The sequence below is a fragment of the Phalangium opilio genome, unplaced genomic scaffold (assembly GCF_054372755.1).
Source record: "Phalangium opilio isolate 3A_F unplaced genomic scaffold, DU_Popi_V2 ptg000082l_1, whole genome shotgun sequence".
Lineage (NCBI taxonomy): Eukaryota > Metazoa > Arthropoda > Arachnida > Opiliones > Phalangiidae > Phalangium > Phalangium opilio.
This window is the reverse complement of record NW_028324189.1, coordinates 12,957,162-12,984,018: the sequence shown is the minus strand read 5'-3', so window position 1 is coordinate 12,984,018 and position 26,857 is coordinate 12,957,162. Positions and strand designations below refer to the sequence as shown.

General features: G+C 36.4%; 7 protein-coding genes and 1 long non-coding RNA gene across 10 annotated transcripts; 4 read left to right on the top strand and 4 right to left on the bottom strand.

Moving 5' to 3' along the window:
* Window positions 1–864: 864 nt before the first annotated feature.
* On the bottom strand, window positions 865–5,944 carry LOC149651802 (uncharacterized). Its single transcript, XM_089848865.1, has 4 exons — window positions 5,162–5,944; window positions 4,724–4,927; window positions 3,589–3,723; window positions 865–1,128 (listed from the first exon to the last, which is right to left on the bottom strand). Exons 1-4 carry the CDS (start codon window positions 5,339–5,341, stop codon window positions 1,045–1,047), a joined length of 603 nt encoding a protein of 200 aa, XP_089704991.1. The 5' UTR covers window positions 5,342–5,944; the 3' UTR covers window positions 865–1,044.
* Window positions 5,945–6,132: 188 nt separating this feature from the next.
* On the top strand, window positions 6,133–8,038 carry LOC149651801 (uncharacterized). The gene is made up of 4 exons (XM_089848866.1): window positions 6,133–6,706; window positions 6,774–6,974; window positions 7,572–7,700; window positions 7,763–8,038. Exons 1-4 carry the CDS (start codon window positions 6,593–6,595, stop codon window positions 7,880–7,882), a joined length of 564 nt encoding a protein of 187 aa, XP_089704992.1. The 5' UTR covers window positions 6,133–6,592; the 3' UTR covers window positions 7,883–8,038.
* Window positions 7,714–8,670, bottom strand: LOC149651800 (uncharacterized). The gene is made up of 2 exons (XR_016371348.1): window positions 8,325–8,670; window positions 7,714–8,243 (listed from the first exon to the last, which is right to left on the bottom strand). It is a non-coding gene; the product is annotated as an uncharacterized LOC149651800 (long non-coding RNA).
* A 1,440-nt stretch (window positions 8,671–10,110) lies between these two features.
* LOC149651799 (uncharacterized) lies at window positions 10,111–15,187 on the top strand. Its single transcript, XM_089848867.1, has 4 exons — window positions 10,111–10,600; window positions 11,797–12,009; window positions 13,087–13,221; window positions 13,960–15,187. Exons 1-4 carry the CDS (start codon window positions 10,487–10,489, stop codon window positions 14,032–14,034), a joined length of 537 nt encoding a protein of 178 aa, XP_089704993.1. The 5' UTR covers window positions 10,111–10,486; the 3' UTR covers window positions 14,035–15,187.
* Window positions 15,188–15,427: 240 nt separating this feature from the next.
* sing (MARVEL domain-containing protein sing) lies at window positions 15,428–17,888 on the top strand. Its single transcript, XM_089848868.1, has 4 exons — window positions 15,428–16,123; window positions 17,177–17,359; window positions 17,417–17,557; window positions 17,667–17,888. Exons 1-4 carry the CDS (start codon window positions 16,007–16,009, stop codon window positions 17,742–17,744), a joined length of 519 nt encoding a protein of 172 aa, XP_089704994.1. The 5' UTR covers window positions 15,428–16,006; the 3' UTR covers window positions 17,745–17,888.
* Window positions 17,860–24,147, bottom strand: LOC149651797 (uncharacterized). The gene is made up of 5 exons (XM_089848863.1): window positions 23,408–24,147; window positions 22,016–22,240; window positions 20,674–20,809; window positions 20,372–20,501; window positions 17,860–18,000 (listed from the first exon to the last, which is right to left on the bottom strand). The coding sequence occupies exons 1-5, from the start codon at window positions 23,839–23,841 to the stop codon at window positions 17,915–17,917; spliced, it is 1,011 nt and encodes a 336-aa protein (XP_089704989.1). The 5' UTR covers window positions 23,842–24,147; the 3' UTR covers window positions 17,860–17,914.
* Window positions 24,148–24,828: 681 nt separating this feature from the next.
* On the top strand, window positions 24,829–26,113 carry LOC149651796 (nuclear envelope phosphatase-regulatory subunit 1-like). 3 transcript variants are annotated; one of them, XM_089848859.1, is made up of 6 exons: window positions 24,829–25,030; window positions 25,209–25,262; window positions 25,370–25,441; window positions 25,499–25,572; window positions 25,636–25,800; window positions 25,876–26,113. In XM_089848859.1, the coding sequence occupies exons 1-6, from the start codon at window positions 24,988–24,990 to the stop codon at window positions 25,915–25,917; spliced, it is 450 nt and encodes a 149-aa protein (XP_089704985.1). In that variant the 5' UTR covers window positions 24,829–24,987; the 3' UTR covers window positions 25,918–26,113. The 3 variants fall into 3 exon arrangements, with proteins under 3 accessions (XP_089704985.1, XP_089704986.1, XP_089704987.1); XM_089848861.1 differs by having other exon boundaries at window positions 24,865–25,030; window positions 25,127–25,262; XM_089848860.1 differs by lacking the exon at window positions 25,209–25,262 and having other exon boundaries at window positions 24,832–25,030.
* Window positions 26,097–26,854, bottom strand: MED10 (mediator complex subunit 10). The gene is made up of 4 exons (XM_089848862.1): window positions 26,646–26,854; window positions 26,491–26,580; window positions 26,339–26,441; window positions 26,097–26,271 (listed from the first exon to the last, which is right to left on the bottom strand). The coding sequence occupies exons 1-4, from the start codon at window positions 26,771–26,773 to the stop codon at window positions 26,173–26,175; spliced, it is 420 nt and encodes a 139-aa protein (XP_089704988.1). The 5' UTR covers window positions 26,774–26,854; the 3' UTR covers window positions 26,097–26,172.
* Window positions 26,855–26,857: the final 3 nt, after the last annotated feature.

Below are 26,857 nucleotides of genomic sequence, written 5' to 3'. Positions count from 1 at the left end.
AGAAGACAGGCTCTCGCTTATGCTTATTTATTTCTGGAATCATCTTGTTCTGAAGATGAAGAATACGAGGTTTTATCATTACTTTAAAGATATTACGCCTCTTCCTAAAACCAATAATTATATCAGAGACGTTGTCGATCATTATTCAAAATAGATTTTTTGAAAATTAATTGAAATGTTAATTCTATTAATTGGTTTCGGCCCATTTGCGTCAAGATATACACACTTTATTGCAATTTCGTCTCCGGCGCCAATTTTGATTATTCAGAGCGCGCTCTGACCTCTCGATCGTGTTCCACTGACGAAACTATTCTCTCCAAAACTCGCTGAGGGCAGTTACGTCATCCTGACACTGAGAGCACTCTTTGGAGCAGTCAGTGGAAATCGCTATTAGTCTACATTTTCGAATATTTTCTTGTTTTAGGGGCCAATGTTTGGGGGGCCATATCTTCGTTGCAAATTCTTGTACACCCCATGTTCTTTGACACTTTCCACTCAGTTTGACCCAAAGAACACGCCCCTTGATTTATGGCAGACTTATCAGAAACACCCTGTATACTTTAAATTATCGCCAAAACAATGCTATTATTTATAAGTTAATATAACAATTAGTTTAGAAGAAATTAATTATTTTTAATTACGATTTAATTGAATTTCGAACAAAATTATATTTTAATCAGAAACTGAGTTGATAATTTGATTTGAATTCTTAAAAGTGTTGTCTCCACTGTACAAGATCGCTTGTTAGATGGCACAAGCTCCTCTCCCACCACTGCAAGTATCATAGCAGTGCAATAAGAATTCTTAGCGTCACCTATATAATTTTCTGTTATAATCAAGTAAATAATTAAATACAGTACGGTATACATTTAAATCTCAATTTATTTCGAGATATAGTAGAGGTCATATTTACAAGTTATAGGCGTAATACAAATATTGCACTAATGGTTCATTGTACAATACAGAAGAAAACAGTATAAGAAAATTTGCACGAAAAAAAACGATATTTTTTAAAAATATCGCCAAAACATTAACAATATGGTCCTACGATTCACGATTTTGTCTAAATTTCGCTATTCCTAATATTGTAATCGCCACGTAGAGAATCGTTTCTATAACACCGAAACTCTGAAAATTAAAACAGAAAAGATTAAATTAAATAAATAAACACGTGGTTTTGAAAATCAATATGTCAAGCAAAGATTTCTCGCGAATGCAATAATGCGTGCAAACACTCGAGTGTTATAATGACTTCATCGCGTAGATGTTGAAATAAACGTAACGCCGTAGCTAAATCGATAAATATAATATCAATTTTTCGATAATTTCCTTGTTGTAAATGTACTAGAGATAAATACAGGCTCTTTATGACTCTGATAAGTCTGGAATAAATTAAACGGTGTGAAATTTGGGTCTGTCTAAGTGCAATGTGTCAAGAAAATGGGGTTCACAACTTTTAGTTACTGAAATATGGGTACCCAAACATTGAATGTCCCTGAAACGGTGTGAAATTTGGGTCTGTCTAAGTGCAATGTGTCAAGAAAATGGGGTTCACAACTTTTAGTTACTGAAATATGGGTACCCAAACATTGAATGTCCCTAAAACTGTACAGAGAATCTGAGTGTGATGAGTGCAATGGGTCAAGAACATGGGGTCCACAACTTTTAGTTTCTGAAATATGGGTACCCAAACATTGAATGTCCCTAAAACTGTACAGAGAATCTGAGTGTGATGAGTGCAATGGGTCAAGAACATGGGGTCCACAACTTTTAGTTTCTGAAATATGGGTACCCAAACATTGAATGTCCCTGAAACTGTACAGAGAATCTGAGTGTGATGAGTGCAATGGGTCAAGAACATGGGGTCCACAACTTTTAGTTACTGAAATATGGGTACCCAAACATTGAATGTCCCTGAAACTGTACAGAGAATCTGAGTGTGATGAGTGCAATGGGTCAAGAACATGGGGTCCACAACTTTTAGTTACTGAAATATGGGTACCCAAACATTGAATGTCCCTAAAACTGTACAGAGAATCTGAGTGTGATGAGTGCAATGGGTCAAGAACATGGGGGTTCACAACTTTTAGTTACTGAAATATGGGTACCCAAACATTGAATGTCCCTAAAACTGTACAGAGGATCTGAGTGTGATGAGTGCAATGTGTCAAGAACATGGGGGTTCACAACTTTTAGTTACTGAAATATGGGTACCCGAACATTGAATGTCCCTAAAACTGTACAGAGAATCTGAGTGTGATGAGTGCAATGTGTCAAGAACATGGGGGTTCACAACTTTTAGTTACTGAAATATGGGTACCCAAACATTGAATGTCCCTAAAACTGTACAGAGAATCTGAGTGTGATGAGTGCAATGTGTCAAGAACATGGGGTCCACAACTTTTAGTTACTGAAATATGGGTACCCAAACATTGACTGTCCCTAAAACTGTACAGAGAATCTGAGTGTGATGAGTCCAAGACGCTAAAAATCACGATGTAACACTCAGTTACACACGTGAAAGTTCACTGACCCTTTATCAACATTTATTGATCGCATCTAACCAACTACATGGGGGTAACTTTAGTTTGAACATCATACCCCTTTACCAAAATACCTTCATTCGTGTTCAAGAATATGTCTTAAAACAGTAAAAGCTAAGGCGTTTGAATACACAATATTAAATCTGATAGGACAGGAAGTAGTATAGTGGTGTTCAATTTATCCTAATTTGTTCGGACTCGGGAGTTACCACAAAGCCCTCCTTGTGTGTAAGTTAAGGTTCAACGAGCATGAATGCAAATTATCATTGTCTATCTCAACTTCCGGTGAGTGTAGAAAAGGGGGGGGGGGGATAGTACCGTGAATTCAGAATTAAATTTCAAAAGTTGTAAATCTAAAAAACCAAGCTTTGTTTACTTTGAAAAGTAAAGGTAACGCGTCTTAATTAAAGATTTTATTTCTTTTTTAGAATTTTTATCTGCATGTTGAAATATTTGATAATAAACCGAGGGTATAGACACTTTCTATTTAAATTCAGTATAGGCCTACAATACGGTAATTAATTTCAACCTTTTTCTTAAGCGTCTGTCCCCTCGGAGAACCCTTACTCGCAAAACCTGTTGTAACTGAGAGGAGGGGAGTGTAAATTTAATGATACCGTTTCCCATAGGGCCTGATATTTCAATGAGGGATGGATTCTGTGTTTATTTGTATTAATATATTAATATATATTTCAGTGTAGCCCATGAACTTCCCATACCCTTTAATATAATCATAAAAGGCCTCGTGATAGTTTGATGTGTTTATACACTAGAAACAATCCCATTTGAAGACCTTGAGAACGGAAGCTAGAGCTCGCAACGAAATGGTTTGTGTCGCAAGAAGAACAACCTAACCACGTGACCACGACAACGTTATTATAGATCTCGCGCGGTAATAACCCCCCTTCCCCCCTGTACCTTCTTAACCGGTTCTTCCAAGCGCTCTTAAGTCATAAAATGCAATCCGTTATCTAAGCTTTCATAGAGGGGGAAGACGCGCACTGATTTTGCTGATTTAGGCCTAGCTGCTGAAATGGTAACTTACTCCTCCAGCGTATATCAGGGTTTTGATATCCTCGTTATTGGGGTTATAGATAGCTGCGTATTTAGCTGCCTCCACTAATACTGTTATGCTGGCGATGAGGTAGAATAATACAGCCACGGCGTGGTATCCGATGAACTGCAAACAAACGTTTGAAATGATAGTTTGATTTTGAATATTTTAGGGTTAGAAACAAAGTTGGACTAACTACTGTCTTTACTGAATACATAGGCCTAAAACTGTAATAGACTATTACATTAATTTCAGAAGAGAGGCAAAAACCACAGGGACGGGCTTGCTCTCTTGGGTTATGTTCCTCGCGCCACGGGGCCTCCAGAGTGTAGTGAAATGGGCGCGAGGGAAATTACAAATAACTTCAGGGTTCATACAACTTTTGGAAAACAAATTTCCCTTAGATTTCCAGGCTTTTCCCCATATACTTCCCTGAATTTTCCAGGTTTTCCCCGTATACGGAGTATCCTATGGAGCCAATGTTAACGAAGGGGGGGGGGGAAATATGACTATTACATAATCAAAGGACATCACCCTATCTCTAATATAACCAGAGTTGTGAGCATTCAAAGTTTAGTGTAATGTTAATCCTATGGAGGGGGGTATGTTCATGAACATTTCGCTTAATTACTCGGCCCCTGTTTGACGCAAATTTCCCTGATTTCCCTGAATTTTACTAAAAATTCTAAATTTCCCTGAATTTTCCCTGACGTTTTCGTGAACTATTAATTTCCTTGATTTCTCCAGGTTTGTATGAACCCTGAACTTAAGAGGGCGACCTCCCCATCCTGGGCCTTTGTTTCTCTGCAAGTAATTTATGGAATAGTATATTTTGTTATCATAAAACAATGTATCGCGATGATATTGTAGATGTGGGACGGTCTTTATTGACGTCACCATGACGCCAGCGTCTTACGTTTATAACTGACTAGAGTATCCGCCCACATCTTAAAGTTTCATCCTTTCTCCTCAATGTGTTTATAAGTATTTAAAACTCTTCGCTAGATTCAAAAATGTTTAAAATTTTCTACCCTATGATACGCTCCCTCTTTCTTCCTTTAAACACCGCCCCCCTTCAAGTCTGACTCAAATTTTAAAAAGTATAAAATACGGTGTTTTTGCTTACGAATGTGGTTTTAGGCAGGCTACTGGCTGTGTTAACTGACGTAGCGCTGGTGACTAGAAGCACTACACTCGTCATGAAACACCAGAAAGAGACGTCGAATAGAAAAGCGTGAAAACTAAGCCCAGATACCCCGTAATGTGTTGCTTTGGGGTTTTCGTGTGACATGGCAGCTCCTAGTAAACTCACGTTGATGAGACCCACAATCTGTGTTTACAAAATGAATAAAGCGTAGGCGAGTTAAAGTTAAAGAATACGGAATTAAAAAAGAAATGGAGTAGGTGTATTGTTATTATGAATTTCTTCGTGTCCCCCCATGAGTGTTGTACAGTACTCGACCTTGTACCGTCTTGTACTCGGGCTTTAGTTACGGATCAACATTCACGGGTGTCATGAAGGGATTCTTAAGAGTAATAATTATAAATTTTTAACGATTCTTACCACTACGGCGATTTGCAAGCCTCCAAGAACGGAGAAAACGAAACCCCGGTTTATCCAGCCCATGCTTTTGATGTAATCTAAGCGGTTTTTACCGACGGGACTTGCGGGAGCGCTGCCTGAAACACTTCTGCGCGCGTGCGGGCCGCCAGTTGAGCCAATTGGCTCAACCGTTGTGGCCATAAGATCGAGATTTCTCCTTACAAACACGGCGCGTCTTAGAATTTTACCTTTATTTTTTTACTAAGGTTTCCTCATACTTAACGAGCATACCTTTGGCTTCCCCCCACTTAGCTTATTGGCTAAAAAATAGATCTTTAAAAACTCTCTAAAATGATTTTCGCGGTTATTTTGAGGTCCGTAATACGAGCCACTCGACAGCGCGCCAAAAATAAATCAACGCTGAAATGAAATTCAACTTTAACTGATCGTCCTTAGTCGTTAAAGCCCGAGTTGTTACTGTTACCAGATATTTGTCCCCCGCGGTTGCTAAGGTAACTGTTTACCATGTAGCGTGACCTTAACTTTATCCCTTTCTCTCTCAACCAACCGTATATTATTTTAGCTATGCTATAAACTATTTTAAATTAGGTATCTTTATTGACGGAAATGTGGTGTAGATGTTTGAAATAATAGACTATATCCGTTATGAAGAAACGAAACGTGATTATTTTACTAGGCCTTTTTTCAACACCTATATTTTCAAGCCAGTCGTTGCTATGGAAACGGTACCTTCTAAGCTTATTCCATTGATTTGCGGCGAACATTCTTTTTATTGTTTAATAAAAAAAATGCACAAAAGCTTGGAGAAAGAATTAATTATTTCATGTTTGGATAAATGAGATTCAAGCCAATTTTCAGGGTTTATGGCACGAAATATGACGTGCAACCATAAAAGTGAAATATACCGTGGTGACGGCTTCATTCGTTTCACTATATTAAACTCTACGGTAAAATAACATGGGGTGCCAGGTTCGTACTTTGATAATTTTTCAGTTCATAGATGGCGCTAGCGTCTCTACAAACGCTCGATATATAGACCTTTTCGATTGAGAACAGGAAGTAGAGAAGGAGCGGTGTAAAAACGCCCTTAATCAATAAAAAAAACACCCATTTTTCCCCCTGCAAATATTGCCTAAAAGTTACTATTTTTAGATCAAGGAGATTTTCCCGCCAAAAGGTCAGGTCATGGTTGCCATATTGAAAACTATGTAAATTAGTTTCCCGCCAAACTAATAGACGTATTCCAAGAAAGCGGTATATGCTTTTAATTTAACTTTGCGCGTGTGGTTACTACTCGAATCGAACCATCAGAGACAACGTAAGCCTTGGTGCATCATTTCGTAATCGTAACAAGCGTACCTTGAAATAAATAATTAGTAAATTAATGCTAGCAGAAATGTATTAACAAATTTTGCCCCCATAAAATTGAAAATGGCGCCTAAAAACCACGAGAACGAACCATTTTTATCACGTGATATTATTGTTTACAAACCGAATTTTTCCTATGTTTTCACGTCTACCGGCATTTTAAATGTACTACAGTTGGTAAGTAAATAACATTTATATCATGTAAGTTGAAATTAAAGTTATAAAAATCAATTCTGAACTTCAGATTGGAAATATTGCATGTGTTGCAACAACATTATTTCATTGTCAACCAAAATATAAGGGAAAATATGGGGCATTCCTGGGAAATTACCAAGAACTATTTTTTCTCCTGACAAACTTTAGTTGCATTACTTCTGTCAGTTTGATGTTTTTGTGCAATACAATTTCAATGAAAACTTGTAATGATGCCGGCAGAACAGTACTGGTATTGTTTTTAATTTAAATAAATAAATAAAAACAAAGAATTCTTAATAAATATTAGGTTTAAAGGGAGGGTGAAGTGGAAAATCAAGTGATTTTTTTATCGATTATTCTTCTAATTATAAGACTAGTCTGCATAGTGAAACGTTCAGAAAATACCAGCTCCGAATGATTTTAAAATTCAAATTAGGTTCAGATTTAAGGATAATTTTAAAAGAAGCCCCTTCCACCAATCGCGGAACGCCCTGCCTTTTTATTAATAAAATTCTCGTGGCACGTTCCATGTCGAATGAAATTTATCACGAAATTTGATAAAATTAGGCGCGCGACGTGACAACCGTGGCGCGAGACATGGAGCGTGCCACGAGAATTTTGTTAACAAAAAGGCTGGGCGTTACGCGATTGGTCGGAGGGGGATACTTCAAATTATCCTTAAAATCGGAACCTAATTTGACTTTTAAAATCATTCGGAGCTGGTATTTCCTGAATGTTTGACTATGCAGACTGGTCTTATAATTAGAAGAAGAATCGATAAAAAATCACTTGATTTTCCACTTCACCCTCCCTTTAAATAATTATTAATGATAATATTTAATTTCAGGGTATTATTTTTAATGGTGGATTATGCCTTATGAGCATTATCTCTACCTTTATATTCTTTCAATCAATTGAAACAAAATTTAAAGAAGTTTATGGCAATATTGAGCATGACTGGAAAGTTGCACTTTCGGTAACTTAATTAATTATTTTTAAATATTTAAGATATTAATTTATTTTAATGATGATTTGTAGATAGTAGGGTTAGTAAATGCTGCAATTTTTGCATATGGAATTGTAGATGCATACAAATCCCGCGTAAAACAACCCAGACAAACATTGAATTCCTTCTCAATTAAAAAAATTAATGGATAATTAATTTTCTCGCGATTATTTAATATTATTATTGTTTTTAATTATTTATAATAATAAATAACAAATATTGCTACAAAAAAATTTCATGTTTTTAAATTAAAATTAAAATTAAAATTGTAATTTATATAATGAATAAAGGTGTTTTTTAATTTTTTATTATTTTAACGTAAGTTTAATTTTATTTCTTCCAGGAATTGTTTTTTACTTTTGGAATGGTTTCAAATATGTATTGAACAATTTAATTTAACCCTCTTCCCTTCCATCTTCTTAAGGCTTTAGTGGTTGCATTCCCTTTAAAGCATTCCAAGCGAGCCTTTTCTTGTACAAACCAATGAAGTTTACTTTGTTCGAAAATTTTTTGCTGGAAAATTTTGAAAATGAAGTTAGGCCTAGCAATTTTGTCATTATTCCACTTACGGGAAAAAAAACCTGAAAAACGCACCAAAATACATGGGGAATTTTATGGGTCTAGTTCCCCATTTTTTTGCCACTTGTACAAATGTTTCTTTCCTCTTTTTTTTTTTGAGGGTTTCAATGCGAGTGGGTCAGTGGACCTCGGCAAGGATGTGATTATTCAGGTTTCAGTACGTGTGTAAGCAGGGGAAGGAAATGAGGTTTACTTGGGAGGTGACGGAAGGGGTGTTGGGGTCAAGTCACCTCCGGCGGACACGGGGCAGTCGGCACCTATAGGGGAGGATCGCCGACATGTGTCGTATTCCCTCAAACTTTGCCGCCCAGTAGCTTGGCTTACAGGAGTGCGCCACACTCCCGGCATGGTTTTAACGGTTGCATTCCCTTTAAAGCATTCCAAGCGGCCTTTTCTTGTACAAACCAATGAGATAGATAGAGTTACAATTCAAATCGGCTTACCGCGAAACTCGTTGCTTCTATTAAGCACGTTTATCAAAACATGACAGCGCCATCTGTGAGCCTCTAGCGGAACTAATTACAACTTTTTCTTGCTTATTTGGCAATCAGAAACATCGTTCTGATTTTTATTTCATATATTTATTAGATTAAAAAGGACTTAAAGTTTTTATTATTTAAATCGCGTAATTTTATTTAATACGTTTAATAAACTATCTTGACAGCTTGTTACACACATTATTTTTTTACTTTTGGAATGGTTTCAAATATGTATTGAACAATTTAATTTAACCCTCTTCCCTTCCATCTTCTTAAGGCTTTAGTGGTTGCATTCCCTTTAAAGCATTCCAAGCGAGCCTTTTCTTGTACAAACCAATGAAGTTTACTTTGTTCGAAAATTTTTTGCTGCAAAATTTTGAAATTGAAGTTAGGCCTAGCAATTTTGTCATTATTCCACTTACGGGGAAAAAAACCTGAAAAACGCACCAAAATATATGGGGAATTTTATGGGTCTAGTTCCCCATTTTTTTGCCACTTGTACAAATGTTTCTTTCCTCGGTGCCCTCTTCTCTTGCCTTCTCTTTTTTTTTTTGAGGGTTTCAGTGCGAGTGGGTCAGTGGACCTCGGCAAGGATGTGATTATACAGGTTTCAGTACGTGTGTAAGCGGGGGAAGGAAATGAGGTTTACTTGGGAGGTGACGGAAGGGGTGTGGGGGTCAAGTCACCTCCGGCGGACACGGGGCAGTCGGCACCTATAGGGTAGGATCGCCGACATGTGTCGTATTCCCTCAAACTTTGCCGCCCAGTAGCTTGGCTTACAGGAGTGCGCCACACTCCCGGCATGGTTTTAGTGCTTGCATTCCCTTTAAAGCATTCCAAGCGGCCTTTTCTTGTACAAACCAATGAGATAGATAGAGTTACAATTCAAATCGGCTTACCGCGAAACTCGTTGCATCTATTAAGCACGTTTATCAAAACATGACAGCGCCATCTGTGAGCCTCTAGCGGAACTAATTACAACTTTTTCTTGCTTATTTGGCAATCAGAAACATCGTTCTGATTTTTATTTCATATATTTATTAGATTAAAAAGGACTTAAAGTTTTTATTATTTAAATCGCGTAATTTTATTTAATACGTTTAATAAACTATCTTGACAGCTTGTTACACACATTATAGCAGCAGACGGTAATAAAAGGGTTCTTCAAGTGATTAATAGGTGGCGCCACCCGTATTTGATAAAGATTCATGCTCGACAAAAGGTGTATCGCGAAACGTCGATCTCGAGCATGGTTTCACGGTGTGACTCTAGGTTTAATATATATACTCTATCTCATTGGTACAAACCATCTTTTAGTTGCTGAGACTGTGTGGGTGACTGGGTGTACAATGTATATGTTTGTTATATACAAATATCCCGATAAAGTCCCCTTATACCACGTGACTAAATTACGTCACAGGAAACTGTAAAGATGTTCGCTCCGCTTTAACGTTGTCAGGCCTAGTGCCTGCTTTTTAGTTCGTTCCGTTATTCCCTTTTAAGAGATCGACGCTAGGCTAGCTTTATTTGTGTAGATAGGAAAAGAGGCCCTGTCGCTCGTGCTCGAGCGCGCCAATTTTTCCCGCCAGTTTAGTTTTTTCCCTCGCAAGCTGGGATATAGCGGCCGATCAAAGGAAAAATTAGTCATTAAGGCGTTTCCTAATTTCTTAATTTATTAAATACAATTGAATCTCAAAGATGTCACACTCTGTCACGGTGACCCGTACCGTAACTACATCGTCCACCAATGTTATTATGGTCAATACAGGTTACTGCAGGTCAGCGACCGGATTATTAAAAGTCTTTGAAACGGTCAGTATGTTATTGAATTATTTCTTATTATTACTCAATAGGGTTCTAAACCTAGCCTAGTTTGCGCGCTATAGTAATGAGTTTAAAATTTTACGTTAAACTATATGTTATAAGTAAATAGGCAAAATTCCAAATTGTGACACACATTTTTGTTTTGATAATGTTTTATTTTTTTATTTTTGTTGGAAAACTGCGCATGCGTGGTTGTAATTTTCAGGCGACGCCCGTCGTAAATGTTAAAGTGATGGAATATATTGCAATTAATAAAGAATCCTTATTATTTAAAATTAATGGAGAATACTTAAGTGACAATCTTATTCTGAAAAACGGCTTTGTCATACTCTTAATATATAATTTAAAGAAAATTTTTCCTAGATAAGATCTGATACCGACATCGCTTTAATTAATGTAAATTTAAACGATGTAGATGTTTTCTCAGACTTTTTTTAGACAGGAATTTCCCTGACAGTATCTTCATTTACATATACGCAATATTTAACAATGCCGCCTCCCTATTGGCCTATATTTGATTACAAAAGCAAATTAAGTTAATCAGTTTAACGTTTCTTCATACGCGTAGGAATAATTTTACATGTACTTTCTCAGAAGTATAATTCGATAGTTGGTTATGTAAATAATGACATAAGTTTATTAGATATGTCTATAAGTTCAAGGCTAGTTACTGATAGCTTGTCATAGAGTGATGTAGATGGACCTGGCTAGACACTGTCAATGGAATAGAGTAATGGCACCTCCCTGCCTTTGGCTACATTATTTTCTCTATAGACCATTTCGACGTAACTAATGGGGCAAGACAAGGGGGGTAAAACTTTGCCTTCCACCTCTCATTTTGGCTCCTGCGCTGTAGTCTTATTGTATCATTGTTGCTTGGCTATAGAGAGATTTCTATAAGGGGGAGTGGCTAAGATTCGTGACGTAATTTTTACGGCCATATTGGTAGATTCGATGCAGAAGGAAAAGGCGAAAGCCATCAATATGGCGGCCAAAAACGTGGTAAGACTTAGGAGGGTGTGACATACTACTCAGCAAACTGAAATCTCTCTATAGAAAGTGTCACACTTATATTGACTAACTTATGATACTACGGCGACATACATTTGTGAATAAAAATACTATCAAAATGTGATATTGCGACAGCACCCGTCTTTAACCTTTTCTTTATATTCTTTTTACAGATAATTGGTGCCGTATGTCTGGCTTTGATTGCGTATTACGGCACCCACTATCCCAACAACAACCACGTATATAGCCGAGGAGGGTTCGGTGGCGGGAAAGAAGAGACCCTTTTCTTTTTAACGGCGTTTGCGTTTCTGACTACGACATTCTTGTTATTGGTCGCCTGTCTCATCTCGATTTCCTCCGCTGCCCTACTGCCCAAATCTACTTTTGTAAGACTTATATTCTCGAATGAATCAATTCATTTTAAACACGAATATCTACGTGGGAAGGCATACAAATAACATGACGTAGTAGTGCCAAGTTCCTATGATAATTTCAAGACTCTTAGCTCCTCCCATTCTGTTAGTAGACCGATAAACTAAACGGATAAATTAATGCACACAAGCTTTCTTCAAGAAGCGATATCTAGTTTATTAGGGAGAAGGTGTAAGATGCCTAAGTATTCGCGCGCCATAGTCCCAAAATACATAGTTTCAAAATACAAAGGAGGAGGCCGGGCTATTTCGCCTCTCTCAAGTCGGAAAATACGTCATTTTCGTCGTTCGCGTCGCGCTGACGTGAGTTTTCAAGAACCAATGAGATGCCGGTTGTAATTTAGAGGCGTGGATTAACTCCGGACCTACGTTTGGATTGGAGATAAAGCTGGAAATGTGGCGAATTTATACCTTCTTCCTAATAAACTATAGATATCACTTCTTGCTTTCTTGTCAATATTACAGCGGGAGACGTAAAGGTTTGTTCCATAGATTAAGCGTAAAAATACGCGGATAAATTATGTTAATTTAGCTCGGTTTATGAATACTAGGGCTATAAAGATGATCCGCGGTTCTAGCTCTTCTTTAAAAAAACATTGGTTTTATTTAAAAACTTATTATTGTTTTAGGCGCAGTTAAAACGACCTAAGTACATGTAAAATTGGAGAAAAGGGGGGAGGGTTGACTGATAAACCGACGGGAACCTATTTTTAGTTATTCCAAGAGAAAGTATAGTTTTTCTCATCTTATCCGTAATCCCAGAGTTCCTTGCTTTCTCGCTTGCTGAGCTAGAGCAATGCTCTAGAAAAAGGTCAGCATCTGCAGGGCGGGGTTCTAACCCTTCACCCTCCTATTCCCGCACCTCCTACGTTTCATTTGACAGATCTCTTAGTTAGTCGCTTTTGACAAAATACTTTTGCAGTCTTGCACCCTAAGGGAGTTTACCTAAGCCTTGACTAATTAATATGGATGAATTTGCATTCGTTGTGAGTTTATTTCGTAACGATTTGCTTTCATTACTTTTTCTTTTAGGAAAGTTTGTACCATTTTGTGGCTTTCATCTTTTACATCGCTGCCAGTATTGCCTTACTGATTGAACTTAATCGCAGGAATGATTACCGGAGGTACTATACAGAGTATGGATACGAAGGGAAAATGGCCGCTGCGGTAATTATAATTTGATATTAAAGCTACTTAAGCCTAATTTGAAATTAAAAATTAAAAGTCAGGTGTGATTTTTTTTTATCGCACCTAATTATAAAGTTAAGCACGTGTTTTTTTTTCGCGCCAAAAGCTACCTAAGCCTAATTTGAAATTGAAATTAAAAAGCAAGTGTATTTTTTTTCGCGCCAAATTATAAAGTTAAGCGCGTGTTCTTTTTCGCGCCAAATTACAAAGTTAAGCAAGTGTTTTTTTTTTTCGCGCCAAAAGCTACTTAAGCCTAATTTGAAATTGAAATTAAAAAGCAAGTGTATTTTTTTTCGCGCCAAATTATAAAGTTAAGCGCGTGTTCTTTTTCGCGCCAAATTACAAAGTTAAGCAAGTGTTTTTTTTTTTCGCGCCAAAAGCTACTTAAGCCTAATTTGAAATTGAAATTAAAAAGCAAGTGTATTTTTTTTTCGCGCCAAATTATAAAGTTAAGCGCGTGTTCTTTTTCGCGCCAAATTACAAAGTTAAGCAAGTGTTTTTTTTTTCGCGCCAAAAGCTACTTAAGCCTAATTTGAAATTGAAATTAAAAAGCACGTGTATTTTTTTTTTCGCGCCAAATTTCAAAGATAAGCACGTGTTATTTATTTTTTTTCGCGCCAGAAATTTAAAGATATCTTAAAGAGAAAGTGCTATAATTTTTCTGTAGATTTCTTAAATTATCTAAAGTGTAAAATTTAATTAAACTTATTCTTGCAGTCATTGGGAATCGTCAACTCTGTCCTCTACGCATTGAGTTTCTTTTTCTCAATCAGGACATTCAGAATTGCCTAAAGTTTTAAATCTGGAAGCTAAATCTCAATAAAAGTACTGAATTTACTTAAAATTTCTTTAACAAAGATGATATAGACTAAAATACAATAATTATGTCTATTATCTTTGCTATTACGCTTAATTATCACTGTTAATAATTACTCATGGGTCTAATTAATGACTCATGAAAGCACAAAAATATTAATTTATCAATTGTCCATCGTAAAGGTATTGAAAGAGTTGTTTTCATTGGTTGTATAGCTTCTATATTTTTCAACCAATCAAAATTCACCGTGATGTTTATGTTCATATTTAAAGCGTGTTCCTATATATCTCTAACGTTCTGAAATTGTGAATCTTAATGTTTTTAATTAATTTAGAATATTAATAAGTTGTTTAGGTTCAATTTTATCGATGTGATGTGGAATTTAATTAAGTTGGGAAAATTTAGCTTAGTCGCTATTTTTTGAACAGAACGAATCTCTTATTCAATTTTGAAAAAAAAAACAAAAAAACAACCGCTTCTCAAAATATTTCATACTGATCTTTACACTGGAACGAACCAAATAATCCGCGCCAAAAATTGTTAAAATGGTAAATTAAAGGTATAATGCATTTAAATATAGTTCAGCCAATGTTTCTATCTTGTACAAGGCTTAAGTCTACCATGATTTTTTATTTATGAGTTTTTTTAATAAGCGCACCATATACACGTGACCGCATATATTAACGTCCTGTTGAAATAATCCGAATTTAAAAAACTAAAGTTTACTAAAATGTTTTTGTGCCATATAGGAAGTGTTTTATAGAAGAAAATTTACTAATTACTTAATTAAATCGTGAAAGTACTTGACTCGAGTAATTAACGTATCGTACAAGTTGTTAATTTGTCTTTTATTAACTCACATTATTCCCTATGCTTCTGCCAAGGCTTAAGGTGCTATTTTTATCAGACAAATCTGGGTTTAAAATGACGCGTTATCTGCTTCATAGTAGAAAATATTGAAACGTAGCAGACGACGCATTATTTTAAACCCAGAGTTGTACGTTAATTAAAATCGTGCTTTAAGCCTTTGCACACGCATCGCGAATAAGGTGTGGAAAAATACTCGTGAATGTTGTAACTATATGAGGATTCAATAAAAAGAGACCAAGAAAGCCCAATCAAATTTAATTATTTGTGTCTTAATATATTAAACGTGTTTCAGGTTTATGGGAAATCAGTTAAATAACAAAGACTATGTAGACAAATATACTTTTGAGTAAGGTATAGTCCTATTATTTCCAAAAATCATTGATAGAACCCTGAATATGACATCACAGGACTTCAGTGTATCGCGAAATCTTTTGTTATACTTAAGCCTAACTTACACTGACTCTGCATTTTTTCGCATTAGCTATGTATAGGCAAGAAGTGATATCTAGTTTATTAGGGAGAAGGTATAAGTTGCCTAAGTATTCGCGCCGTGCCATAGTCCCAGTCCCCCTTTCAAAATACAAGGGGGGACGTAAAAGGAGGCCGGGCTATTTCGCTGCCTCTCCTCAGTCGGAAAATATGACTGTAATTTTCGTCATTCGCGTCGTGCTGATGCGAGTTTTCAAGAACCAATGAGATGCTGGTTGTAATTTAGAGGCGGGGATTAACTCCGGACCTACTGTACGTTTGGACTGGAGATAAAGCTACTTAGAAATGGGGCGAATTTATACCGTCTTCCTAATAAACTAGATATCGCTTCTTGGTATAGGCCTAGTCTTAACCTATCCCCCCTCCTTCCCCATAGGGTGGCGTTTACGCTTTACATTACATAAGTATGAAAGCAAGCAAGTTCAGTTAGTTAGTTCCTTAGGGGTTCACTGTTTCCAAAATAACTATCGCCTTCAGACCAGAAAGACAGCTCTTCTCGCCTGCATCCTCTCTGACTAAACATCAGTTTCATCTCTGCATTCTTTGCTTACGCGTGTCTGAACCTGAACCTTAAGACAGACAGATATCATGCCTAGCTTGGCTCCACGCTCTCATATACCGAACCAACAAACACGCGGGTGTTGCGCCTGTTTTCACACAGCTTTCTTGTCAACGCAGCCTGGTATTTGTAAATTATTGGAAGTGGTAAGTTTAATTCTAATTTAATTATTATTATTAATTTTAATTAAAAGGAGTTTAAACCAATCTTTCTCGGTGACTTCTTAACCATTAGGCAAGATGAAAATGCATGCAGTTTAATTATCATTGGTCCTTTAAATCATAAGTTTATAAGATATGCTCCAAAGTATATATGACAATACTTCGTAATGCTAGAGACTTACAGCTCGAGCTAGTTCGAGAACGAGTACGGAAGCGAGAGTTGAAGTCCTACACTCGGTTGGTTAATTTTGCAGGACTTCCATCTAGGTCCTATTTAGTCTGTATACTAAGCCTTTGACAGCGCCTCACCAGGCGTATTTGCTTTACCTTGAATCTATGACCTACCTCTCTCACTTCATGACAAGCTCCAGTTTGTAACCAGTGACAAACTTATGGAATATATCTTATGAACTTATGTTTAAACGTAGAGCCCCATCAACAAAGGATACCCGATTTTCGTGTTTATTTTATTGAATTCCATTTGGTGCATAATGCAACGCAATTCCTGGGCGTGTAATGACGTTAGGACCGTAATGATAGCAATGCCCAACCGTAAATCATTGAAAACTTAAAGATTAAAAGGCAAATTTTTGTATAATTGCTAAATATTTACGAAATAGGCTTAACTATTTGTATAGGAAAATTACCTGCTAAACCATATATATATATTTGAAAATTATTTATGATGACATAAAATTTGGCAAAAATAGTTGAGTCGCGCGAGTTTCTCTAGACCATTGACACTAAATTCCCCGTCTCTTGAACCATTAGGCGCCCTTAGTTATGTTCCGTACCGTATGTTGTGCGGGAAAGGTTTATATTTAGAGAACTCATTGCGCATGGCAGCACCCGTTTTCACTTGTCACTGTAAACAAGGCTGTAGCTTCTTATTGAAGAAGAAACCTAATATTGCAAAGTCACATCCGTCCCATTTAAACCTAAATTTAAATCACCGATTTCAGTTTAAGTTTGAAGCGTGATTTTAAGTTGAGGTTCTGTTCCAAATATAGCCCTAGTTATGATTACGATTCTTTATAGATATTTGGCGGGATTTGTCTGGGTTTAACTATCAACTATGGTACCCCTGTTTGGTTGCTGTTGGGTACCTCATACGCCCTTTTTCTAACTACATCCGCGTCGGCTCTACTGGGAGCTTGCATCTTTCTACTATCTTTTATCATTTCATCCCCAACGTATCGTGTAGTGCGATCGACAGTATTGGTAAGTTTTTATTTAATTCAAAATGTTAAGCCTAATCATGATAAATACGCCTTTCAGGAAGTGGTTCAAAACACGGTTGCCGCTGTATTATACGGAGTTGCGTCCAGTTTCTTAATTACTCAGTGCTATTTCATTCTATGGCCCATGTATCTCATTATTCCGTATTTTCAAGCTTATCCCGCTATGATGGCCGCAGCGGTAAGGTTCATTTTTTCAATACTTCAAAACTCCAATTAAAAATAAAATAAGTTCCATTTTTCCAATACTTCAAAACCCCAACTAAACATATCGCATTGTAAAATTTCAGATTGTTGGATCTGTGTGTTCTGGAATTCACGGAATTGACGCTTATTGCGCTTATAAGACATTCAAAAGCTATAATTAATTCAGAAACTTAATTTTTATTAAGTTCATGGTGTTCATTCCATTGATATATTTTTATTTCAACATTTTTATACTTTTTTTTTGCTTAAAATTACATACATACAAATTTTAGCGTAACATACATTTAATATATATATAATATAATTCGGTGTGTTTTTCATTAAATGATTTTTAATCATATTCCGATCCAATGGTAATGCTCATTTCATCTCCTACAATTAGTGTTTGATGAAACCAGATATTTGTGTCCAAAACAACTGTTAAAATATTAAGAGTATGAATTTACAGTTTAATATATACCGAATCAACTGCATATATCCCTTTGCTGCTTGTATTGTTAAATATTTAGAGACTAAAAACCATACCATTTTTATATAAAAAAATATTATTTCTAAAATTCCCCGTTACACTTGTCTCTAAAGCGGCAGTATGAATTCATAGCTTTTTATAGGGTTTTACGGTCAACTAACAATAGTCGTAAAGAAAATAAAATATATACACTCCACACGTGTCTCTAACTCTCTATGGTATGCGAGGCGGTATCTTTGAGCGTAGAAGTCTAGGGCGCTGCACGTGCGGGGTTTTCCAACAGCTGCAAGGCTACCAGACATTAAAGAAGCCGATCTGATAGAAACGATACTACGGCGGATGGTGACAAAGGGGTAGGAAACGACCTTTATATTGGGCTTTCCCAAGGACGCAGCATTCCAAAGACACACACACAATAGAACCAGACTATTTTTGGAATATAAGGAAGATGGACACAATAGAAGCCGAAAATTTGGAAAATGCGGAAGGAATGTTTACTTTATTTTTAGCTTCATCCACAAATATATCTACATAACTAATAATATTGAGTGACTGACTGATAATCAACGCAATTCCCAAACCGCTTTACATAGAAGGCTGAAATTTTGCAGGGACGTTACCGTTAAGTAGTATGCACGTGCTAAGAAATATTTTTATAATCCGACGCCATCTTGAAAAATGGCGACCAAACATGCAATAAAACCTTAGTTACGCAATAACGTCCGTGCATTTCAATATATTTCTTTCATATTTAGTACGATGGTTCACTATATCCTATAGACGGGGCTTTATGGCTTCTGGGTTTCGAATATCCGCCATATTTAAAAATGGCGGCCCTAAAACTAATAAAAATGTCCTGACGGATGATTATATTATAAATAGGGCAATAAAATAATCGATTCGAAGTTAAGTATTCATAAGCCTAGATTACACGAAAAGTTTCAATAATTAAGTATCAGTTTAACGGATTCAACTATTTTATCGATGTTAGTCCAATATTAAGTCAATCTTTAGTGAACCAATAAATAAAGGTATTTAATTAGAATAAATTTGATCTTTCATTTTTATCGAGGTACCTAGGTAATTAATTCAAAGTTCGCTTTTACGGCATGAATAAATCCTTCAGCCTGTTTTCAATAAGCTCGTAGAGATAAGGTTATCGATTTTGAACTGCGGTTTATACTATAGTCCTTGAGTTTATTGGAAGAGCCATTACCATAGGAAAAAAAACTATACTTTCTCTATACTAATTTTGATAGCTGCCAAGTCACCTAAACACTATACGGTAAAAGTTACGCAACGAAACTCGTAAATTTAAAATCTAAAATTGGATTAACTTTTATGTTAAGAGCTTTTTTGAATTATTTTGTTGATCCAATTTTAAACCATTGATGATTGAGCGCTATCTTCAATTTCAATTATTACGAATGCGTAGGATATATAATTTGTGGTTATTGAGTGGCAATAATAGTCTAGAAGGTTCAATTTCTAATCAAACTCAGTTGCAACAGATTTCTGAAGATATAGGCCTATAGTTGAAGATTAAAGCCTACATCGCCGATTTGAGTATAGAGATTTAATGAATTTTTGGAGCGGAATAATTTAAGGTATACGTTTAAACATAAGTTTATGAGATATGATCCTTCCAAAAGTATGACACTACCAAGAAGCGATATCTAGTTTGCTAGGGAGAAGGTATAAGATGCCTAAGTATCCGCGCGCCATAGTCCCAGTCCCCCTTTCAAAATACAAGGGGGGACGTAAAAGGAGGCCACCGGGCTATTTCGCTGCCTCTCCTCAGTCGGAAAATATGACTGTAATTTTCGTCATTCGCGTCGCGTTGACGTGAGTTTCAAGAACCAATGAGATGCTGGTTGTAATTTAGAGGCGGGGATTAACTCCGGACCTACTATACGTTTGGACTGGAGATAAAGCTGGAAATGTGGGGCGAATTTATACCTTCTCCCTAGTAAACTAGATATCGCTTCTTGATACCACCCATACTTCGTAATGCTAGGAACTTAGTTTGTACTAAGCCTTTGACAGCGCCTCACCATTCGTCGCTCGCTTTGCCTCGAATCTATGACCTACGTTATCACTTCATGACAAGCTCCAGTTTGTAACCAGTGACAAACTTATGGTGAACATATCTTATGAACTTATGGTTAAATTTAAACCAAAAAGGTCTAAGTAGGAATTCATACATTTCATAAATAAATTTCTGAAGAAAGTAAAGTGTTTTCTACATGCCAATTATTGTCTATTTCAATTTTAATTCCACCTTCTAACTTGAACTTGAAGACACGTTTTGAAACTTACTTATCTCTCCCTGTTCAACTACAACCTCGATACGACCACATTCGAAGCTACATTCGACAGCGGGTTCCAAAATCCACTTTTTTTTGCCTTTAATTTGAGCTTGCCAAGATGGTAAGCCAACTTTATCGATCTTTGAGAGAATCAAAAAGAAACACAAACTTTACTTTTAAAAGATTATAAGGTAGGCTGGGGGAATTTTATTTTATGATTGCATCGGTGTTTTGGGTGGAGGAGGGGGCGGGCATGCTTATGGGAGCCTAAGGTAAGCCTAAGGTTAAGGTTAAGGGGTTTTTTCCCCTTACGTGCATATGGGCTCCATATCCCGGGCTACCCATAAAAATCCAATCGGTGCTCGAACTTTCCGAAGTTGCTGGTAAGAAATAAGGCCGATTGTAGTGTTTTCTCAAAGAATCCGTAACCGTAGCGTCGCAATTACTCCTGAAGTAAAAAAAGTTTACGGTATTTTTTTTTTAGAAAGGATAGGATGAAAGTTTTAAAATTTAGGCTTAGCGAAAAGTTTTAAAAACATAGGCTTAACGTAAAGTTTAATACTGAACAGAGGGATAATCCCTAATCCCAATGAATAATGAGATGAAAAAAAAGGAACATTTTTAAACGAAATATACGGTTATCTCTGTTGATATAGCTTTAAAATCGAGGAGGGAACCACTCTGGGCTTTGAAAGACGAGAAAGAATGGTATTATTATGTCCCTTTTCGTGTGGTTTCCCTCTCGTGCGGTTTTAAACTTAATACGGTATGGTATTAGGATTAAAGTGATCTGTTGTTCTTTCAAAGAGGCATCTTTTATTACAGATTGTTTTTGTTGTAATCCAGAGAAAACATTCGCTGGACACGTATTAGCGATAACGCCTGAACCTTGACGGAAATTTCTTACGCTTTTTAAGTGTATTAAAAATGTTTTGATAACCGCACGTATTAGAAGTAATAACGTGCTTTAATATGAAATTTGATTTTAGTTGAATGAAATGAGAGGGTTTTTGTTACATTTTAAGAAATACTGGAGTTTTACGAGAGCACGTTTGTTGAAGTGCATGGTTTGAAATTCGTAATTGAAAATAAAAATGTATAGAGTGGTACTGTTAGGGGAGGAGCTACGTGGACGTGACGTCAATATCGTATAGTCTAAATTATATGGGCTGAGCTGACGACTTCCAATATGGTTGCCAATACCAAGGTAAGAGATAGGAGGGTGTGACGTCACGATAAAGTTCGTATTAGCAGACTATATATATATAGCGGACATTTCAGTTAGACGACGTCAAGAACCCATATAAAACCTTAGAACGTATGAGAAACAAAAAAGTGAACGTTCTCAAGTCTTGTATGGGTTCTTGGTAACATTTACAACGGACTTTTGATAGACTTTAGTACTCCCTGAAATTACATCACATATCCAAACGTCAAAAACACCACCATATCCTTGAGATTTTCCCTGTCCGAATTCACATAACCTCCAATAATATTTTCCCATTTTTGACACTACTAAATTTTAAACTTTGATCGCCGGAAACAATTTTGACTAGCATTCGCGAAATTTTTTGGTTACATATATATATAGGATCTTTGAACCGGAAATGAAATTATATCTTTATCTTAAGAATATTCGAAATTTTGAACGTACCAGCCAATATACCAAGGTTCGCTGCCGTCTTTCATGTAAGCTCTATCTTCGCTCATTTCAAATACTTCAGTCAGAGATTTGAATTCAGTTTTGTAGGGAAAGAAATTGCAACCTTTCTTGTCTTCAGTGTAAACATTCTTGAAGAAATCGAAAGAAAACGATTCGATAGCTGTCCAATTTCGGGCTCCATCCGATATTATAACCGGAATTCCACTATAGGCGAATCTATATATTTGAATGAACAGACATTCACGTTTTGTTTTACGTAATTCTTAATAAACGCAGAAGGGGATAATAGAAGAAGTGTGACACTATATTCTCTTAATAGTTATGTAACATGATTCTTCCCAGGCGACTCAGGCGAGGGAACCCTTTTTGTTTGCTCTAACTCTCATCAAACTTCAGATGCATGGGTAACTCTCGCACCTTTGGCTGAATTATATAACTGTTTGGTAACTAAATCCTCAGCAATCAACCCACAAACTTTAATTGTCTTGACGTGGGACAAAAATCCACAAGCGCATGCATGCGCCTTGGCAAATAATTAAGCGGTAATAGAGTAATGATGAGGGAACGATTCATCGCGCATCTACGTGATTAGGTTTAGTAAACTTGTTCCTTGTTTCAAATGTATCATGATGTTGGGAAGAATCCATGTTACAATTACCCTCCCGCTTTGTGATTGGTACACTTCTCTCTATAAGAGAAGTATTATATACTTCTGATAAAATAAATTTTTATTTGCATCTTTTATATTAAAAATAAAAAGAGACGTTCATATGCAAAGTCTACCTCGGGAAAATTTAATATTGATTAAATGAAAAATTTCCTAATTTTAGGTTCGAATTTGCCATTTTAATATTAAAGGCCGACTTCCATCGAAAAGAGTTCCAGCGAACTGAAAACCGAGCATCGAGACTAACAATGAAGCGACCGTGCCGATTTTTGAATCCCCGCTGGGGTAAAAGATGGAAGGGTTCTAGCTAACTGAAAGCGGTGCAATGTGGTTCGAGCGAACTGAAGATACAAAATAGAGAATTTTCTTCAGAGGAAAGCAAAAATTCGAGAGGAAATAAATTTAAAAGGATTTCTATTGTTCATCTTCAATTCGCTAGAAACACACTGCACGGCTTTCAGTTAGCGAGAACCCAACTTTTGACCCAGCGGGTATTCGAAAATCGGCACTGTCGCTTAGTCGCGATGCTCGGTTTTCAGTTCGCTAGAACCCTTTTCGCTGGAAGTCGGCCTTTAAGTTGGATAATTCATGTAAACCTCGTTCATTCAGCCAATTAAAATTTAAACACGCCTCAAGTTTTTATTCCTTATGACTCGCGAGTGTAATTAAATATTACTTAGGTATTTAATTAGCGTTTAAAAGTAAAAGTCATTTACTTTTCTTCAAACTCCTTCGGAGTTATGTGAGCCACTCTCGTGACATTTTGGCGGTTTCTACAAACGCTGCAATCAACTGGCGGCATGAAAAACGATTGAACAGCTGATGGCATTTCTATGGTGCATCTTTCGGTGTTCGAGGGTAATCCTTCAAAGTAAAACCATATTCGCGAGAAGATTTCTTTGAAACCCTGAGGGTCCCATAAGGAATAACCCACCAATGTCACGGTGACAATTGTCATGAATCCCGCGTAATAAGCGAAAAGATTCTGTTTCCGTTTTCTGTCACACCTGTCGGAACATTTCTTAATTTCCTTGATAATTGGTAGGTTAACTATTTGGTCATTTGATAAACCCCGCTTGGTTATTTTGTCGCCGAGTTCACGGAACGCGGTTTCTAATTCCGCGGGTTTTTCGGGATATCGTTTGGGCATGTTTAGTTACGAAATCTAGTTTGGAAATGACCATTTTGACAGCGTGCCTACCTTCTTCAACTAAACTCGCCCCTGTTCGCGCCCATGCGAGCTCAATGAGTCAAGTCGCCGTCGTCTGCTTCGAACAGGTTTTGTAGCGACACGCCACCTATAAAGGTTTTATATTGATCCAGCAGCTTCAAACAAACCCATTTTCAGTCGCCCAAGCTGCCCAACACTGGTTGGCTTCTACCAAGCCCACCCTCTTTCCCAACTTATCGATTCCCATTTCCCACGGTTCTATCATGCCTCATGGTTCGAATTCCAAGCCTGCTCTTCTGCTATAGGCTCTAAGTTCTACTCACTTGGTTTATTCAAGAAGTGATACCTAGTTTATTAGGGAGAAGGTATAATATGCCTACGTATTCGCGCGCCATAGTCTCAGTCCCCTTTCAAAATACAAGGGGGACGTAAAAGGAGGCCGGGCTATTTCGCCTCTCCTCATTCGGAAAATACGTAATTTTCGTCATTCGCGTCGCGCTGACGTGAGTTTTCAAGAACCAGTGAGATGCTGGTTGTAATTTAGAGGCGGGGATTAACTCCGGACGTACGTTTGGACTAGAGATAAAGCTAGAAATGTGGCGAATTTAAACCTTCTCCCTAATAAACTAGATATCACTGTTTGGTTTATTTGACCAAGCAACCAAACGATAATTTATCATCATAAATACATTCAAATTGTTAAATATTTGAAGAATATGGAGTTAGGCCTAGTATTCTACATTATTTTCCATAATAATATTGTCAAAGCCAACAATGCACGTGGCCCGAGGCGATTTGAATCCAAGAAATCTCCCAGAAATATTAAAATCCTGGTGGCAGAAACGGGAAAAACAAACGAAGAAGGCGCGATTGTCTGCTAATGAAGGAACCCGTCTCTGATTGGCTTGACAACTTTGGTACTAGTTGAATCCCGGAAGTTTTATTCGCTGATTTCCCTCGCTAAAAAAGTTGTGTGACAGAAAGTGTGCGGAACGAAGCCGAGTTGTCTCCGGGGCACTCTCGGCTAATCTGTGCCAAATTTCAAAATTTTAATAACTTCCGAAGAGATTCATTTATTAAATCATTATTAAGTAGTTTAAATTAACCTTGAAATATGAGAAAAAAATGACCAGAATCGAAGACCGATCAGAGTGTGGTGCGATGGATGGTAATAACTAAACTATAAATATTTCAAAGGCCTACAAAAACCAAACCACCTACGTCCTGAGGCTCCTCTACAAATAATCTTAAATATAATTATCAGTTAAAATTTACCCCAAAATCATATATATTTCTACGAAAATCCAACAACATTTGATTTGTTTTGACTGAAATACATAAAACAGTAAATCAATCTATAAAAAAAATGTTAGAAGCAGAGTTAGCGGACCAAGGCTTAGGTATTATAGTAGTTTAACTTGATTAAATTAAATTAAACGTATTAGGCAAACACGTATTGATTTTTTATAATTGATTGCGGTTTGAAACGTCGCTAATTATCGCGTAGATCTGAAAGCATTCGAGCGTAGGCTCACGGAAGTTATTGGATATTTACATCCACAAACGAAGAGATGGCGGGGTAAGACATCGTTTACAATAACAATAGTTTAAGTAATAATTGGGTTGGAATTTACAGTAATGCTAGCTTTATGCGTAATATCAACTATATTTGGAGCTTGGCAATGGCTTATGGACCCACAAACCACCCAAGTATAGTTACTTATTTAATTAATATCTACAAACGTTAGCGAACTGATTAAAAACATCTTTTAGGTTACGTTCTTTCAGTCTCTAATGAATCACATGTTCTTCACAATAAGCAGTGTCATTTTAATAATATTATTTGTAACTGGAGTTCATAAGAGAGTTGTGGCACCTTCAATTATTGTGTCAAGAATTAGACAAGTCCTTGGAGACTTTAATATGTCTTGCGACGATGTGAGATTTTTTAATTATCGAATCCATATTTAAACTAACGCTATATATTTATATATTTTTTTTTGCGACAAATAGAATGGGAGACTGATTTTAAAACCTCGTCCAACTACTTCTTGACATGAGGGGAATTCATCTTTAGTTGTTATTAGCTTCTTTAATGAAGAAATGCATAAATTACCTTAACGAAGAAAGCTAAACGCTCCCATTTAAATCACGCCCCGTTAATTCTAAGAAATGTGAACTTCAGTATTGGTATTATTAAAGTGTATTTAATTATTGTAAAGATAATAAAGTCATTTTAAAGTGTTTAAAAGTTTTTATTCCATTGATGATAAATATATACAATCAGGTTGTCTTTAATCATTAATTTAATTAGGATGGTGGCCTTTCATCACCCCTAATAGCTCTATATTTGTTCATTTCATTAGGGAAAACTTTATGTAATTCCACAAGTAATAGGGCTTTGAATCTCTGCAAGATAATTAAATTAATTTCATTAGTAAAATTAAGCCTAATTAATATTTAATTTAAAACCTACTCTATAAGCATCAATCCTTCCTTTGACTTCCTCATTCTTTGCAAGGGCTTTTTCCATGCAATCTTTAGTGTAAAGTTGAGGATTTCTTCCTTGATCTATGTAACTATAAAGAAAATCACTAATAGATATTTAAATATCAGGATATTACTTACTCAAAAACCTCCAGAGGAACTTGAATATCTTGCACTTGTACTTGATTTTTGCATTTTTCGACTTCTTGCATAAGTATGACCATTTGTGTACTAAGGTAATTAAGTAAGGTGTAAAATGAAATGCCCGCTAAGCCTTGGCTACGTTAGTAACTTACATTTTTTGGTTCAAAACCGTTTGTCCTTGTGGTTGAAAATCACTAACTAATATCCCTAATTGCCTGACATTTTCGATAAACATTTCCAAATTCGTTTCGAGCGTTTCTAAAGGGGATGAGGACGACATTTTTGTACTTATTGTCTCTTTGTCGCGCAAAAACACAACAATCGCGTACTCAAAGAGAACAAACAATCTTCCTACGCCATTTTT